The sequence below is a fragment of the Aulostomus chinensis genome, chromosome 14, assembly GCF_037954235.1.
Source record: "Aulostomus chinensis isolate RoL2024-O1b breed Wild chromosome 14, RoL_Achi_v1.0, whole genome shotgun sequence".
Lineage (NCBI taxonomy): Eukaryota > Metazoa > Chordata > Actinopteri > Syngnathiformes > Aulostomidae > Aulostomus > Aulostomus chinensis.
Window position 1 is genome coordinate 16,226,709 of NC_141333.1, and position 19,427 is coordinate 16,246,135.

Sequence of the window (19,427 nt, forward strand, 5' to 3'; positions counted from 1 at the left end):
TGAAGCAGCAAGCAGAGTGCTATTTGATTCTGCATATTTCCATGCATTTCCTATGGGAAAAAATAAAACAAATTAAAAAAAAAAACGAAATCTCGAATGGATTGTCACAGCTATCGATGGACATTTACTGTTGCACAGGGAGGGTTGATTTTTTATGTGACATTTAAGTCCCTTTTAACTTTCCCTGTCATTTTGAATATTGCCGAATACTCACAAGAGCTGTTGTTATTTCCATGATTTCACGTTGCTTTTTTCTCTCCCAATGTTGCCGTGATTGTAAAGGAATCATTTAACTCTTCACTTCAACAGCTTCAGAGTGAAATGTGCTACCCCGCAGTGAGTTAATGGGCCATGATAAAACACTATTTTACATTCACCCCATTGTCTGTCAGATGAAAAGATGCCAAGGAGAAAAGCTATATTGTGAAATTATCTGCATTAATGCACAGTAGAAGAGATTACAGAGAGCAGGAGGCTGGCAGCTCTAACTTTCTTTATAACAGCGATAATAAATAAGGATGCAGTACAGCTGATTGAAGCTGTCGTTCCCCTGCATTTGTGCTGATTTTGTCAGGCGAAGCTGCGACCATGAAACCATTCATGGTTTGTCAGGAGACTACCTGCTCTACCATTGTCTCTAAAAGGGACCAGGAAAGTTCAAGACCACTTGTTCGTTTTACAAGAACACTGTTTTAAGAAGTGAGGGGCTTATAGAAGAGATGTAGTGATTAAAGAAGCGGTTCGTAAAAAAAATGAACTCCAGCTATTGATTCCTTATAACCGAGGGTGAGGAAGATGAAAGAAATAGCACTGGGCTAGCGCAGGTCATATGCACAAGTTGGTCCAGTAACTGCTGATCATCTCAAACTCAAGGTGATAAAACACTTACGACATTTATCTGGATGCCATGAGAAATTTATGTTTGATGGACAAGAGCTAAATGAGAACCGAACATCCGCTTTCTCACCAGGTCCATCTTGTCAGTCCACTGAAAGTCGTCTTCAACTGTTCGATCATTTAATCCGATCCAGGTGTTGTCATGGCTTAGACCTGAGTAAGGAGCACAAGCTGAAATAAGTACATGAAAAGACTGTATGCACACACATAAGCACACGCACACACACACACACACACACACACACACACACACACATCAGCACCTTGCAATATACAATACAATGACACATGGAAAAGGATGGGCCTAACAACCGTCCGTCAATATGAATTTAAACCTCTGCAACATATCGGGAAGTCTGCATTGCAGAGCTTCTGCATGATAAAGAAAATGTGTTCCAGGTGCTAAAACACTCATCTAATTACAGCATCCATTCTTTTTATGCCTTAGACGTTCTTCAGTAATGCAGCATTGATTTTTATCAAGTCTGTGTCAGATCTGAAAAAGACCGGTCAATATTAGAAGCTGCAGGTATTGATATTATTCCAGTTTTCAGTCCCTCGTGCGAGCCAAGCACAATTCCTTCAAGTGATACAACTGAGAGGATAACCTGACTGTGGGTTGTTAGAGTTCTGGGTGTTACACTGCTATTCTCACAGCCTGGATAACACTCTCCATGACTAGTAAGCTGACCTTTATATGTAGAAAATCTTTAATATTGCATCGTGTGCTGCAGGTTATACAGGCATGAACGTGTCGCGGGGCTTCCACTTCTCACTTCTTCCATCTCTGGTCTCAGCTGAGAGACGAACGCCGACAGAGACGTGTGTGAAAGCAAAAAAAAATCATCAGCGGTGTTACTCTTGATTGAGCGTGTGAGTTGGGGCTGCAGATTCCTGAGTGTGGTCACAGGTGCACACATGTAATGGAATTTCAATAATGAAGTACCTGATTATGATCATTACGGTGGACATTAATCTTCCTAATAACTCTGATCTCCTTATTGCAGGGGTGGAGACGTAGATTTTTGAGGTAATTAAACACACATTTTTGGTAACTGCGTGTATGCAGAAGAAAGACTGGAACAAAACGGAGAGCATTTGTATTTCAGAGGCTTGCGGTTGGTGATTTGGCCTTATTACAACATGAGTGGCTGTGGAGCACTGCCAGGGGGTGAAGGGCTACCAATGAGTTCATGATGACTGCAGACTGCATGGATATGAGTATGGTAATACCACCTGGCACGCCGCCTTCCATGACCAAATATTGAAGTCCTAAAAAGCTTGCAGTAAAAAGAAGTGATGTCTCTCTTGTGCCAAAAAGCATTTGCAAACTAATGCAGATTTAAAAAAAAAAAAAAAAAATTCAAATGAGATGAGTTTTTACTCACTGTAGGGGAGGAAAAAAAAAAACAATGTCAATGATGTTTTTACCACACAAATCAGCTAAGATTGTGATTAAAGGAATACAATTTCTTTTTGTCTTACGGGTTCACTGTATTGACGGTTGCTTTTCTTTCAAAGAACATAAAATGAAAGGAGATTAAAGTATATTAAATGTTCTGTCACAGATACATCAGCGCCTCCAGCAAAATTTACTGCATCAAAAGGTGATGCGCATTTATTTGGCTGAACAGGCTTTGCTCCTGAGGGTGTTTTCCAGCAAGGAGTGCAATAAACCTTCAAGGGCGACTCGGAGCATGAGCAGACAGACGTCCGCCGCTGAGTTATGGAATAAACACAAGGCAACTATGGTCATTATAAACAAGAGGAGAAGAATATCGATCAACATCCATGATGAAGGCGCTGTGAGCTGGGCAGATTATAGTGAATAAATCATTGTCGTTATTGATTGGTGCCTTTTTCTTTTGCCATCACCAAGAAGGCAATGTGATTGATTCGAAATTTTCGTTAAACAAATGAATCTTAAATCTTAAAAAGTGTAACCTGGTTCTGATCAGTTTGTGAGAGAGCTTTCCGCATTTTTCGGGGGGACTACAGGACATTTTGAGTCGCATCTTTAAAAATAAGAAAAAAAAAAATTACCTTGATGATTTCGAGAAAAATGTCACAGTGCAAAATGAAGGTTTGTACGAGCATGCGAAAATTCTAAAGTAACAAATCGACTTGCGACAACTACCAAATTAATGCCGAGATGATGCAGATTTGGTTTGTGTTCTTTGACATTATTTTTCCATCCTTCAAAATAAAATGAGTGATAAAATGAATAAACTGAGCTTGAAATTGGCGATTTCATTTTCAGGTTGGGACTGTGACGTTAGCGTGATCTCCCTGTGTTTGAGTGGTTCGTCTCCTGGTGCTTCGGCTTAAGTTCATCGCTGTGTTTCTCTGTGTGTCGGCCCTGTAATGGAGTGTTCTGCCTCTCCTCCAATGTCAGGTACAAACGAACGGAACATGTGGTGCCCCAGAGTGGAGGAGGTGGTGGGGGCAACAACCAGGATAGCTTGGAATCATTTGGTGTGACTGTACATTGTACAATTAAAAGTAAAATCGGGGCAACGAGGAAAAAAAAACATCTTTTTGACTGGAGAAGGACTTTATTAGTGACGGTAAGAGTCACCTGAGAAAAAGAAGGAGCCTTTGATGCAGCTGGTGAAATGTGATTTGGAAGCTTTTCCACTGATGATTTAAAAACATTGATGTTTAGAGGGCGTCCCCGCTTTAGAGTGTTCCAACTCTCAGAAAATAAAAAAAAAGGGATTTTCTCCTTACCCAAACTTTGCAACTCTGCAAGAGGGAACATTTACAAACACTGTCTGTGCCAAATGTTCCCCACCTCCTTCCTTACCTCTGATGAAATTCTGCTCAGCCAGACTGTGGATGCTAGCCAGGTGGCCGCTGTGCTCCCTGCAGTCCTTCTCGGCATCTTCCCAGGTGTGTCTGCGGGTGAAGTATCTGTAGCAGTGGCCATGGAACTTCTTCCACGTGTGCTCGCAGCCTTCAGTGTCTGAGATCAGGGAAGAGACGAGTAAAGAAATTGAAAAGGACAGTGATCACTCAATGGAAAATCTATGTGGGAGGAGAAATCATTGAACGCCCACAGCTGACAGATGGAAAAGAATAATGGCGTTGCACAGGAAAGGAGGAAGAAGACATATAAGTAAGAGGAAGGCTTGAAGATTTTTTTTTTGTTGTATTCACTCTTAACAATTTTTTTGCAGTATAGACGAATACCAGGATAACACACTCCCTCCGCTGGCTTCTTGGGAGTAATGGAAACACGGTGTGAAAACAATACTGACATATCACCTTTTAAGTTGAAATGTTAAACTTGTGAGAAACAGATCAGCAATTCCAATCCTGAGTAAATTTACTCTCTGTAGCTCTGTTTTATCAACTCCTGAGGGGATAATCTGTCTCTTCTGCTTCTATTCGCTCAACTATGTTCACCTGCTAACCGCTAATGATGACGTTTTTTCTCCTAACGGCTGCTCGCCGAGGGGGAGCTGCAGAGTTGGTTGATAATTCGTACAAGTGTCGCCTCTTACTTTACAGAATGTCATTTGATACACTATCATTATAAAAATATTGATTGTAGCTGCTTTAAAAGCTCTCTGTCACACTCCTCTCTGCCTCCATCTCTCTCTGTCATTTGACTTTTAATCCACAGCAGAGGCAAGCCTGCGGTGAGACAGCTTAGTCCAGTGAAAGGCTGTTTTAATCTATTCAAATGACAACAATCCTCAGAAATTGCTTCCAGTGTGCAGTGCTGGCTTGGTAATTAAGCCCTGTCACAGCGCTGTCAGCACACTGACTCTCCAGCCATCCCTTCCTCCCTCACTTCCTTCATCTCTCTCATCTGCACCCCCCCATGTCTCTCTGGGGGTTAGCTGCTGACTGTGGGTTGAACATGTCCAACGTGTGTGCGCTCCTCTCTCTACCACGTGAGACGTGTGATGGATGTGGTCGTGCAAATGTGCGTACATCTGTTTGAGTGTAAATGTACATGTAGTTGATGCGCTTCGGATTCGATATGTCAACCGAGCCACCTCCAGTTTCCTGTCATGCTTACCCCCCCCCCCCCCCCAACAGAATAAGGATCAAGCAAAAAAGTCTCAGCTTTTTCTCCAACAAATCTGATGCGACACCAGTAAATTGGCCAGCGCAAATTGGGCCGTATGGGGCTCTGCTTAGTATGCAGAGAGCTGCTGTTTGGCTGGAGAAAAGAGAGAAGAGAATAGCAAGGAAGAAGGAGGGCATTATGAAATTCCTTCTTCTGTGATATAAAGTGAGGGGCTGCATAGTACTTTGAGAGAATAAGTGCTTTCATGCTGCTAAACTCACAGTTAATCCATTCACAGTGTTATTTTTCTCTTTCGGGGCCGTCTACGGTGAAGTGCGGTGATCACTTTTAACACAAATTCCATGCGTGTTATAATAAGACTTCCTTCCTCGTGAGTTTTTCTGTTTTTTCTTCAGGTCACTCCATTTAAGAGACACTTGATAAATCGTATTCAACCTGCTATTTACATGAAATTAAGTTTAACATTACTCTCCGAAATGGCCTTTAAGATAAATAAGTACACACTCCTGTCAACTAGAAACTATAAAAACTCATTCATGAAAGATTTATTGGTTGTCTTGGAAGTGTATTTTATGTTGAAACTGTCTTCAGCGTGATGCATTAACTTCCTCACAACCAGCAGACAACACCAATTGCCCCCAGTGAGCGTGCAAGTGTCAAACAGACTTACTGACACTGAACAATGATGATGAGCAGTCTGTAAAAAAACTGCTCCGTGTGCGATGTCACACTGTATGATCTCCACCATGTGGTAGCGTGTCACAATATGTGCTTAGAATGTAATTTCATCATGTCTACTACAGTAAACATAAAGCTGTCATGTAATACATCACACAAACGCGTGCGTGCCTGTGCTGCGCGCGCGCACACACACACACACACACACACACACACACACACACACACACACACACACACAAATGAATGCATTTCAGAAGCACGGCCACCGTAGAGAGAGACAAATGAAGAGATGGAACCCTTGCATGCATCAGGGAAATTTATGGAGTCGAGCGCCTGTTCAACTTTATCACTTTTTGATGCTATTGTGCTATTTGACACTATTTGAAATTCATCATTCATCTGCTAACCTGCCTCCCATATGTTCACACAACCCCATTCATTCCACTTTAAGAACAAGCCACTTTCTGCTGATGCACTCAGTCCTAGCTGAGTTACAGAATCGACCCCTGACGCTTTATTGAAAGCAGTGAAACAAATTAAATTTTGGAATAAATGCATCTTCTTGTTTACTTGATCAGATAGCTCTTGTTTCAAATCCAGATGTGGCCTACTTTAAATCTATTGTCCAGCTTGAATCAAGACACTTGTGTGTTTATTCACACATTTATGTCACACACTTGTTGTTAATTCACTATTGAATTGGATATCAGGTGAATGAGTGTACCTACAACAATAGATTCTATGAGCCCAACCCTACAGTATGAGCAGCTGGTTAGCATTTATAATGAAAACAATAATAAAATCATTAAAACCCCACAACTGATGAACAACGAACAGGGAAGACATCAACTGAACAGCTTCTAATAATCCTTTGTATTTATTTAATGTGAAACTAGGTTGAGTAAAGCAATGTTATTCACATAAAACTTACAAAACTTTACACTGGGTAGCACGGTGGTGCAGTGGTTAACAATGTCGCCTCACAGCAAGAAGGTTCCGGGTTCCAGTCCCAGCTTGAACACGGGATCTTTCTGTGTGAGTCTGCATGTTCTCCCTGTTCCTGTGTGGGTTCTCTCTGGTACTCCAGCTTCCTCCCACAGTCCAAAGACATCAAGAGGGGACGAGGCTGATTGATACTCTAAATTGACTGTAGGTGTGACTGTGAGTGTGAATGGTTGTCTGTCTCTATGTGTTGTAAGATGTTCTTCTTAAAAACTAAAGGGCTAGTGTCCTTTAAAGGCAGTTACAGGGAGGGGGTGCTGAATTACTTCTGTCAAGTTCCAACACTTATCTGAGCAAAAACTACAATCAGAGTGTACAATATATTTTGTCTTAATCTTTTAAAAATAGGCAGCATGGTGGTGCAGTGGTCAGCACTGTCGCCTCACAACAAGAAGTTTCTAGGTTTGAGCCCCGGCTCCATCACAGGATCTTTCTGTGTGGAGTCTCCATGTTCTCCCTGTTCCTGTGTGGGTTCTCTCTGGTACTCCAGCTTCCTCCCACAGTCCAAAGACATCAAGAGGGGCCGAGGCTGATTGATACTCTAAATTGACCGTAGGTGTGACTGTGAGTGTGAATGGTTGTCTGTCTCTATGTGTTGGTCCTGTGATGGACTGGTGACCTGTCCAGGGTGAACCCCGCCTCTCACCCTAAAGCTATGCGATAGGCTCCAGCCCCCCCCCCCCCGCAACCCTTAACAGGATAAACGGAAAAAATGGGTGGATGGATGGACATTTTAGCTAGCTGCTAGCTCAGTGGTAAGCCCCGCTGTCTGAACCAGTTCAGCTTCCTAGCTGGGGCTCAAGTGAGCATGTTCTCTGCAGACTCAGATGCAGATGAGTAGAACAGAAGAATGTCATCTACTCCCTTCTAACTGTTCAATGCAACCACTTGACAAAGCAGACTGATACATCTTTCTTCATCTTTCTTTCTTTTTCTTTCATCATCAAAATTAAAAAAAGACATGAAATACGATTTGAAACATATTTCAGAATTATTTGCCAGTATTAAAATATCTGCTATAAACCACAAGTACTTCTACTTTTCTACATTTAATATTTAAGGTATGACAACATAACTTAAGCATTTTAAACCTGGTCAAGTTGTCTGTCTGCCATCTTACGACCGCTTTGTAATATCATTTATTTCCTCCAACGAATTGATTTTGCATTATTTGCAATAAGAATTTTGCAGCCCGCAACATACAGTATAAACGATATTTAATTGATGTAAAAAATAATCATCATGACATGAAATTTATAGTCTATTAAAAATAAATGAACCTTGAATATTTGTGTGTGTGACAGGCAGCAACTTAGACACTGGTAGTGGCAAGTTTTGACAAATATTTTGAGAATCAAATAATGAAGGTCTGTCTGGAGAATATATGAATAACTGAAAAAGTTTCTCGAACACAATTTACAAAGGCACCGTCGCTGCATGCTGGTCCAGGCACTGCCTACAGTGATAATGACTATTTTATAGACGTACAAACAAGCCTACTACAGAATGATAACAGGTTGAGCCAGATGTTCCTCCTGTGCTGGCACAATGCAACGCCGGGACAGCTGGCCATGAAAGACTAGCACATTTATGGACATAGAGTGCAGACTGTTGTTGATGTTTGAAACAAAGAATGATAAAATATGGTGTGAAGGGACGAATTTAAAAGCATTAAAGCCTAAAACTTGTAGAAATGTTGTTGCCAGTGTCACAGACTAGTTTTTCTGCAGTAACCCTTGGCGACAATAGTAAATGTTATCATTGGGCCAAGTGGGACCGTAGTTATGCTCTTCCACTTTATAACCAAATGCAGATGCTACCTGCTCAAAGTATTTGTTCACATGGCAGCTGGTACACTGTGCAAGCATTAGGAGTGGGTCCAGTTTGGCTTGTGAAGGTGGAGAATGGTTTGTTATCTGCAGGAACAGGAGAGTCAGGATAGGTGTCAGAGTGCGAGGGGAGAAAACACATCTATAAATTCAACATACAGGCTGTCATTGAATCACACACTCTTTCTGCTGCAGGCTACGCATTGGCAGTCAGCCCATACGGTGTGGATATGGTTAATCCTTGACCGATGGCCTTAAAACAGGGACTATACACTCACACAGATGCAGATTAGGTTTGGTTCCCACCTGAGAATTACGTAAATTAAAACCTTTGACAGGGAAAACTAAGAACATCAAGAGCTCCAGTGAGTTTAGAAGAGAGAGCGAAAGCAAGAGAATGAAAGAGTAAGAGAAGAACGAGAGACGCAGATGAAGAAAAGAGAAAGAAACGCGAGAGATCAAAAATAAACAGGCATGTTTTCTCCCCCTCAGATCTTCAGCCTAGTCTCTGCTGATTTCTTCTCCCACTCGCTGACAGCGAGGCTCAAAGCTCGACATCACATCAACCTCTTCAAATATTTAGACATTATTCAAGTCGTCTTCTTTTTCGCTCTGTCAGCCCGGGAGAGGTGGGGGGGTGGGGGGGGGGGGGTATTTCAGCGATTAATATTCCCACAGAATTTAGTCAACGGCAGTTAGGAAAGAAAAGGCCTTACAGATCCTGCTGACTGATTGGGTCGTTTATCCACATCACTGAGCGATAGGTCTACTGCTCAGCTTTCTTAGCTCTTCGGGATGATGAAAGGCGTGTTTGCATGTGTGTGTGCGTGTGGGTGTGAGCCATTTTGATTCCTCCCTGTGTGCCTCTTTGAAGACTGACAGCTCAGTGTGGCATTTACAAGAGGGTAGATGACAGCAGTCCAGCGAGTGAGAATGAGAGACTTCTGGGATGGCAGTGAAAGAGAGGGAAGGGAGGAGACAGAGACAGAGAGAGAAAGGGAGGGAGAGAGAGAGAGAGGAAGGGAGGCGAATCCGCTTAATGGCCAGTGACGAAAGGTGAGAACGGCTGTAGAATTATTAATGGTTATTACGAGAGCACTGTTGATTAATGGAACACCCTAATAGTGTGGTTCTGACAATTAGAAGTAATGGATGTTACAGTAAAACAGCTACAGAACCCAACATGTGTAACTGATGCTGGTCTGAACGCTTATTGGGCATAATTAGCCCCCAGCCACGTCTTTCAGGATTGATGCTGATGGAGGGGACCAAGGTAAAAGTGAGGGCAGTGCAGGCTTTTACAGTGAATTTGTAAAACTCACACACACTTACATCACATCAGGCGAATTTACACTTTTATTAATTTCCTTGAAACTGCAGCCTCTACTTGCCTTATGTTGACGCAAAAAAAAAAAAATCTGTATTTTACTTTTTTCTTTTTTGTTGCATATGCCCAATAAATCTGGTTTGAGTTGTCCATACCAAACTGGTATATCATAATCACATACACTATCTCCTCTCTCCCTCCATCGCTTCTTATCTAATGCAATGCTACTTTTCTCCCTCCTCTGCCTGAACATCCTCCCAGTCAGAAGAAGATAACGGCGGTAGCTTCAGGAAAATTCGTTAATTAAGCACCTTGAATGAGAATAAATTACCTCCTTGTCTCTCAAGTTTTCCTGTTTGGACTAAGAATTGGCAGATGTTGAACACAATAGCATGCGGAGTGAGAGCGATACCTTGCTGTTATTCCATTTGAATGGCCCCTGCCAGGCATCAGCAAAACTTCAAGGATATTTCAGTGTGTGTTTACCTGCATGAGTGTGTTGCTGAGTGTGGCGATGACGGTAAAATGAATGCGTGCTTCTTTCTTGCAGAGGGCTGATGAGGTAAAGAGGTTTGAGATATTTTTCTTGTTTGGTTTTGGCATGTTTCTGTGTGTTATTAGAATGTAAGACCTTCATTAAAGGATGCACAAAATTGTATGTTGAGCTGCTGCGTTGCCAGACAGTCAAAGACAGAGCAGAGAAGCGTCTCGGGCGTCCCTGGATATGCTGAAAAACAGCAAAGTTGGTGAACTCTTGACAGAATCCTTCTCAGTCTTTTTATTCACTCAGAAAAGTAAATCAAACCAAGCTTAGTTTCCCTAAAGGAGCTCTTCTCTTCAAGAGTGTGAAGACGGAAGAAGCTCTGTAATTGTCAGAGGGGAGTGTAAGAACCGTCCCGACAGGTCAGTAAGTGACAACCTGATTAGAGAAAAGTGACATGACAGATGTAGAATTTAAGACCTGATCTAAATCTGAGTCAGCACAGACCCGTTTCAAGAAGGAGCTCCATCACAAAAGCAGAGCAGCTTTGACCTTTGACCTCTAATTTTATTTTAGTCATCCTTGAGTCCCAGTGGAAGTTCGTCCCATATTTGAAGACATTTTCTCAAGGCAGTCCTGAGATATTGCTTTTATGTGGGGTGACCTTGACCTTGACCTTGATATTTGATCCCTGAAATCATTTGAGGTCATCCCTGTGGACAATTTGAGCCAAAGTTGAAGAAATTCTCTCCAGGCGTTCCAGCGATATCCCCTAAATGAAATAGAACAGCTTGGAGGCCTTAAAACTGCAGTTAACTGACATGTACTGCAGTATTCTTGAAAACTCAGGTAAATATACTTGGTTTTACTCTGTCTTTATGCGTGAGTCTTTTTTGGCCCTATTGTGTTACGCCGCGTTGAATTTAAATGCACTTGACTATTATGATGACTGTGTAAAATGTGCTGGCTTTATATTTCATAACAAGTGTCAACTTTTTTTTTATATTCATTTGACTCTTAGTGACAATTCTATTGTATTCAGCTTTCTATTTTTATCTGTGTGGTTCAGGGAGATGTGTTGTTTTTAACAATGACAAAGAAAATTAATTTCAGCCGATGGCTGTCAAATCCTGGAATATGTTACAGGAGGACTGGCGATGAGGAATCAAAGAATCAGGTTATTCCGAAGCCCTTTTTTCTATACAGTACGCGGCGTCCACACAGGTCACCTGTACGGTCAGAAGCATTCACCTGTGCGCTGGTGTGTCCGTTTCATGCTGCTTACTTTGTGTACTCGATGGTGACAGACAGGACAGGAATACAACTCGGATCATTTCCTTTGTACGTAAACAGCCAGGTGCAGATTTTTCCAAATAAGATTGCAGCTCTTCAGGATGCAGGGCTGAGCTGTCTTATGATAATCGGCCACGTACAAATTTAGAGCAAAATATTTACTCCAACTGACTGAATTTATTATTGCAGGTCAACACCTTCACCAGAAGAATGACAACATTCGACATTCATATAATTCTGACAGAGAGAGAGAGTGATAGCTAGTGTGCAGTGACAGGAGGCCTGATGCTCTCTGAGGCAAGTTAGTCAGCTCTGTCTGCTCTCCTCTTCATTAGTCTCAGTGTGTAAGCTCCGCTACATCATTTCCAATCGGCAGCACTGGTGGCGCTCTTGGTGTTGACACACACTCTAAGTCTTCATATCTGTCTGCCCCAGATTCACCCAGCATCCTGTTGGGGGGTTGTGGGTGTGGGGGGTGGTTGGGTGGGGGTGCTCTACTTTACTCCCTGCAATGCTGTCTAGTTTTGTTTTTGCTTTCAAATGGAACTTGCTGCTTTCTGTGCATCCATGTCTCGCGCCAAGTGTGTTTGCGTACACGTATGTGTAAGACAAAGAGCATTGTTCCATGCTGGTAGAGTGTGTGCGTATGTGTGAGTAATCTAATTTTCATAGCTGTTGTGTATATGCAGGATGGTCTCACTGCAAACCCCACCAACACTGGGGGGGGCACTCATCAGCATGCTTGCCTCAAGCACTTGTCTTATTTGGTGTGCGGCCCTCTGGGGATGTAGCACTTCTCCACAAAAAATAAAAGGAAAAAAGACAACAACCCATGGATGAATATTTATGATGTAATGTATGGAAGCAGGGTGAAGGATAGGAGGGGGCCATACATCAAAATGCTGGCCCTTACTGTTAGTTTAAGCAGCAACAAAACACATTGGTCACAGCGAACCAGGCAGCAGCCACAGCAGCCAGACACCTTGGGATTAATTTACTACAATCCTGTTAACGCCGCCTTTTTGTTTTCAATTTGTAGATTATCTGTTCTGCTCAGAAGCTGAGAGAAAGAAGCATGTGATAATGTATTTCCAGTGGATTGGATTATTGTTTTATTAGGCTGGTTGTTTTATAACTACGGATTACTGCACCCACTTTAATTTCACTGCTAGTATTGTGTGTGTGTGCGCGCGCGTGTGTGTGTGTTTTTGAGAGTGCTCAACGGCCATAAAAGCTGCTGTTGAATAAATAGAGAGGATTTGATTTTTGGAAGGGTGTATAAGTTGTGTGCAGAATATATTGTACCTACAAAAAGGAGAACAAACAAAGGGAACGGGAAATATAGGAGTGTGATGTTTATTTGGAATTATTCATTACGGGGAGAAAATCAAATTTTAGACCTTGAATGTAGGAAAGTTCTTGATGGTCCTCACTGGTGCTTTACAGTATGAGGGTTAAAGAGATATTCCAACATTTTTAAAAATCTGATTTGGGCTGAAATGATCATTAGGGAGAACAATTATTTGAATTGTTCCTGTATTTAAAGAGAACACTATGGATAGCAATCGCAAGAGTGCAGAAACTAGCATTCGAGATGAGTAAGAGTCAAAGTTGTGTTGTTTAGACATAATTGCAAGGGAAGTCTTGCTGAGCGGTGCATTTATTCATCCCAAAATCATGGGTGATGACATCTTGACATAAAAGTGTGTCACCGAGTCAGTGGATTTCACCTCTGTGTGCCCAAAATAACCTGGAAATGACACCAAGGCCGGAAGAACAAATGGAAAACTATCCAGCTGGTACGTAAGTTATCAATTAGTGTGAGATGCTGATTGCACATAAGGCGCATGTTGTGCGACCCTTTCAGAGATGTCAGTCATAATAAACTGAAAATGTCAGTGGCAAAAAAAAGCTCTTTAAGTGCTGAACATTGAAACAGTTAAAATATTTTGGTACCTGTTAATCATTTCAAACTAAACAGATGGTTAAATATTTTTCATGGTGTTATGGTTGAAGTTGGATTAGAGTTGCATGCACAGCAGTCGTGACCGCTTTGATTAGGGGCTGATATATCAAATCACCGATGGGTTCTTACGAGCTTGCGTAAATGTATAGGTGGACCAGTGATTCCTTTATTTCGTATTGTGAATGGAATGTTGACAGTGTGTCTCCAGGTGCCTGAGTCTCTACACTGAAAGTTCTTGACACATGTACACGCGCGCACGCAGGAGTGACAGCAGAAAGGTAGTGACAGCGGTATAAACAGAGAGGAAAAACAAAACCTACGACACATCGTGTCATTTTCCTCCCCAAAAAAGAAAGAGAGAATGAATGGCAGAGGGAACAACAGAGGAAAAGACAAAAGGGGGAAAAGAAGGTGATAAGAAGAAACTAACTAGCGGTTTCTCTCTTCTTCACTTTTTTTCTCCAGGCAGGCTGAAGAAAATTTGGTTTCTGTCTCCTCTGATTAGGCAGCGAATTAAAAAGCTGGACAGACTCAACAATCAGCTTCAATACTGTAATGAGGGAGAAGTGAAATGTCTGTGTTACTCTAATCACCATGGCACGTTACTTTAAAAAAACATCCATAAAAAAACCCAAAACCATATTCAGCCATTCTGCTGTATCTTACAGTATAATGATCATTATAGCTGCTGACACTTTTGCTAATAACATAAACACAACACCAATCTCCAGATGACTATGAATAAATGTACCTGACAAGATTATTAATAGAACGAATATCTAGTATCTAATTGAGAATTGCAGAATAACAATTAATTTCTTCCTCCTATTTTCACTGAGGGACTTTGGTCCTGTCAACTTACTATTATTGATTCTCAGATAGGATCACCATGGTAACAGACCAGAGGGAGCCAGCAGACCAGCTCTGCTCAGCATCCAAGGCTGTTAGCTAACAATGCATGTACCAGGACACACACACACACACACACACACACACACACACACACACACACACACACACACACACACACACACACACAGCAAGTGAGACAGACAACTATACCACTTTTGTGAAACAGGGACCAATGGAACATTTAAATGGAGGAAAGCTTCATTCGCATTGTTCATGTCGCCCCCTCAGACCTCCCTCTGGATATCAAACTGAGATCACGATGAAATACAGAGCGACGCCTGTTGCGAATACTACTTTTCACAGCTGAATCCTGTATTTGTGCTGAGAGATAAAAGCGACAGGAAAACAAAGACTTTTAAATTCATACAATCAGACCTGCTGCACCCAATCAGCCATGAAGGCAGGAACGCAGCAGGGGGGACACATATGCACAGCTCCAAGAGAGGCACAGTTTGGTGGTATTTGCAAAATGGGGAATTCAAATGGTACACTGTAGCATGAGCACTAAATTCAGTTACCAAAACCACACAGTAAAGGTTTAAAAGGTGTTTCTAGACTTTAATTCAAAGGAACTGTACTAGGGAGGTTTATTTTAAGTGCCATATAAAATTAAAAAAAATAGCACATCCTGTTATTTCATTTCCCTGTGGCCTATAGCAGAAGAAGGGCATCGATATAAAAAAGGGAAATAACCATCAGTGAAACAGTTTATGCTTCAATAAAGTTGGTGGACTTGTAAGCGACAGCAGATACAGTAATATTAAAGATTTTTTATGGTAACATGAGTTAAGAAACATAAATGTAAGAAATAAATGATGAAAAGTGAAATAAATGTCAGTTTAAGATGGAGTCAGCCATTCTGTTGATACTCAACATTATATTTCAACATGCTGCTTCTTTCTGTGCTCCTACAGAAGCTCGGCCCCCAAAATTCATTCTGTCACTGACCAAAAGAACAATATCGTGAAAGTCAGAGCTTCTGGATACGATTCACTTATACTCATCAGTGATAGATATAGCTGTTGTGATAGTACATTAAAAAATAAAAGAAAAAAAAATAGAAGGAATAATTGCAAAAGTAGCGATCTACTGGTAGATCCATAGGTCTAGTTCAGATTATGCTGTAATTCCACAGAGGAGCACATTGGCAGGACAAGAGACAAGAAACAACAACATAAACAGAGTATCATACTGAATGATGAACTAGGTCACTTGCAGTGTGCAGACAACCAAGGCTATCCAATCACTCTTCTACGGCTAAAACTAGTCAGATCTACGGAAAACGCTATACGCTAACAGATACTAGCGCCATAAAATGCCTCAAGGTTTTGGTTTTGTTTGCTTTTTCTTTTCTTTTCTGGTCATGACCCGTGAATCGAATCTGTTCCAGAATACAACAGGCTCTTCCTCGCGTCGATCCTTTTCATTTTATGAAATCTGCCTCTACATGTAACAAACAGCACTGAAAACACAACTGATTCGACTAACTGCTTCGTCAACAGACAGCGTACACCACAAGGAGCAAACATCTCAATTGGTCAAGTAGTTTTCTCTAGATTACTCTGTTCGCCAAATTCCAGACACAATTACATCAGTTAAACCAAAGAAGGACACCAGAAGCTGGAAGTATGAAGAAGAGCTTGTTGAACCAGTGGATTCCATTTTTGGTTTGTGCAAATCAGTCTCCTCCTCCTCCTCCTCCTTTCTTCAAGTTCACATTTTCTCTTTCCAAAAATAATTAATTTTTTTCCAATCCTTTTATTGCATGTATTTGTCTACTGCGCCATTTCAAATGGCATATTTTAAGAGTGACATATTCTGTATAATTCACTAATTGCTTGTGAGAAAGAAAAGTTCAAAGTCTCACCTCTCATTGCCTCTAATGTTAGTTAAAAAAAAATCCTCATAGCAAAGGTTCTGACGATATATTTATAATTTTTACATAATGAAACCGTTTTTTTGAAGTGAATCTGCATGAACAGTTTTCACGTTTTTCAACACGACAAAAACCCCAAATTTTGGGTGGGTGTGGACATGCAGTCTTTGTGAAAACACACCAGCTCCTTTTATTTTCCCCCCAAAATTTATTAGAAAACAACGAGCAACGATCACGTGTGTAACAACAGCTGGTATTCCTCAGCGTTTGCATGGACACGCCAGACGTGTCTCACGTAGCATGCAGCGTGCAAACAGCCTTCTTCACGACCCCCCCCCCCCCCCCCCTTCGCTCAAGAAGACTCCAGTACTATAAGGGACAAACCAGTATCAGTCCCATCCAGTATTCCATAGGGTTTCCTTTCTTCTCTTCCTCTTCTTGTTTCCAAGTACATCCTTCCTTTTCTGTCATCTCCATTCACACGTCTTCATTACGTTCCTTCTTTTCTCTCCATCTCCACATCCTGCGCTTCTAGCATAACCCTGTTCTCGTTACACTTTGCTCCTTTTCATCCCGCTCTTTTCGCTCTTGACCGGCTTCAACACCTCCTCATCCATGTCTTCCTTTACGTTTTCCAGTTCCCTCCTTTTTTTGCCATCTCCTAACTCAAAAACCTCTCAACCATTTCTCTTTCCTTCTCTTCACTGTCATCACTCCACACACAAAACCCTTTGTGAATTACGCTAATTAGTAAAATGGAGTATTTTCTTCCACATTGTTACCTTTCTCACACGTAGCACCGCTGTAGCTGGGGAGACAAAGACACACAAAGGAATTGATCTCGTCAATGCAAGTTCCTCCGTTCTGGCATGGATTAGACTGGCAGTCATCAATGTCTGGGGAGAGAGAGAAGGAGGCAGGGAGAGAAGGGCAAATAAGTTTTAGTAAAAACACACATATTCACAAAACACTCAACCACTTTTTAAACTACCTGCCACAGCTTGATACTGAACAAACCCCTGTGAGATCAAACTCTGAGAGAGATTAGAGGTGTTTCTGAAAAGCTATAATTAAAGTGAATTGATTGAACTTCATCAGTGAGTGGTTGGGGATGCACTGAAGCGCATGATGCTAATTGCAATGTGTTGGCAGGACGTGATGCAGTCACGCAGTCAAACCTGAGACGCAAAAACAAGGGAGAGTACTGAGTGGTGTAAGACGGTAGAGAGAGATGCAGAGGGATGGTGATGGGGGTGGAGGGCATTTGGTCAGATGAGCTTTCAAATGCAGCAATCGTCTTGCTAGGAGCTGCGAAAAAAACGGACTCAATTTCATTCAAATATGCGCAGCACTGACTGAAAAACATCAAAGAGTAAATGCTCTCACTCATATGCAAGTTATCCCATATACAGTTATGCATGACCTCAGAGACCTTCAGGTAATGCCACTTGAGCGGGGGGGGGGGGGGGGGGGGGGGGGGCTGAGCACTACTGCATCATGACCAAATAAGCCCTAAGAGACAGAAAGAAGGGCAACATAATGACACACTGATATTTGTCTTTCACCAGGAAAAAAAGATAACAGGTAACGCCCAACACGCTGCTGTGCAGATGGTCAACTCACTCCCATCCTTCTGAAGAGAACCATGGATGAAGATGGGGCTCCTGCAGAGTGCAGTGAAGAGCCGACCCTGGGGGGCTGCATCTGGACTGCATACATTGCATGTACGACTGCACCACAGATGTGGGGCCTGACCTTTTTGTGTGTGCAAATTGGCAAGTACTGCACTGTACTGAATGTATGGATGATGATATCAACCAGGCTGTGTGTTGACAGAACCACACCTTATGCTAATGCATACACCAGTGATGTGCCTAACTAATGTTTTCTGTGCAAAATGGGCAGAGACAAAGAGATGCTGTAAAAACTGTATGTGCAGACCTGATCGGACGCAAAATGCAAAAAGGAAAACCCTCACCACTGCGCATGTGCTCCAGGAATAAAGTCAATAGCAACAGCTCTTAGAGGGCGAAGCCTATACAAACTAGAGCTGTATTTCTCTGGTTGATCTGGGCCTAGGGGCAAAATCATTAAAACTGCAGCTGAGATCCCAAAATCCTCCCAACAACTGAGCGAGTCCCAGGGGCCTTGGCAAGGGGTCATAGAAAGGAAAGGAGGCGGGGATTAAGAGAGAAAAGGCAAAAGAAGGTCTAAAGGTTGAAGGAAGATGCTCAAAAATATGCAAAAGAATAGTGTACAATGAAGGAGAGGTGATGAAACAAGGGTGGAGGGAGACAGGCAGAGCAGAGGCGATATGATGCTGTGAATCCGGGAAGTTGGCAAGTTTCAGGGTTGGATTACAGCGGCTTTGCAGGCAGACAGTGTTTGGGGCGGAAGAATCTGCTTGGGAAAAAAAAAAAAAAAACAGCGTGACAGCTTCATTGCCGGTGCCCCGCAATGGACTGACTGATATCAAAGACTGAATTTGATGCAGGAGGTAGGGACTGAGCCAGAAGCGTAGGAAAGAGATAACAGTCGTAGTGGTTTAGTCTATCGTTGTGTTTGTCTGACTCATGATTGTGTGGAAAAATAAGGATATGGAAATGGAAATGGTCTATGCTGCAGAAAATGGCGATGAGATTTAAGTTCTGTCCGACATTTTAGTGATCGCAAAAGTGCATTCAGTTTTAAGCTTTAGCATTAACGTTTGACACAGAGCTAAGGAATATATCAATGTAAACTGAAGTGAGAGGCATTGCTGCGATGCAAATGGCTGACAGGTGAATATCAATGAACTACAGATCAGACGTCCTGCAGTAGAACCTTAAATAAAACTTATAAAACTGTCTGATCTCATCAGAGACCTTGCAATCACCCCAGAGTGAAAAGGTTACTGCAGCTTCTAGCACTGTGACGGCCTAACGAGGACCATCATGCTTTGCAGGCTATTAAGCCCCAAAGAGTTAATGGTGTTAAGGGCGGGGTGGAGCAGTTGTTGGGTAACTTGAACAATTTTGGGGTTAACCTGGCACACCAGGTAATTGTGTCACAAAACCAATGGAGAAGTCGCCCATACAAACTGCTTGGGAAAGGCAGACATTTAAAAAAAAGAAAGAAAAAA

General features: G+C 42.0%; 1 protein-coding gene across 3 annotated transcripts in view; it reads right to left on the reverse strand.

The window, feature by feature from the left end:
- Positions 1-19,427, reverse strand: part of ncanb (neurocan b) — a 137,903-nt gene that overhangs the window by 18,288 nt on the left and 100,188 nt on the right. For all 3 annotated transcript variants that reach the window (XM_086223562.1, XM_086223561.1, XM_086223560.1), the window contains 3 exons: positions 17,089-17,202; positions 3,704-3,862; positions 968-1,050 (listed from right to left, as the gene is read on the reverse strand). In XM_086223562.1, coding sequence (XP_086079688.1) covers positions 968-1,050; positions 3,704-3,862; positions 17,089-17,202 — 356 coding nt within the window. The remainder of the gene's footprint in view (positions 1-967; positions 1,051-3,703; positions 3,863-17,088; positions 17,203-19,427) is intronic.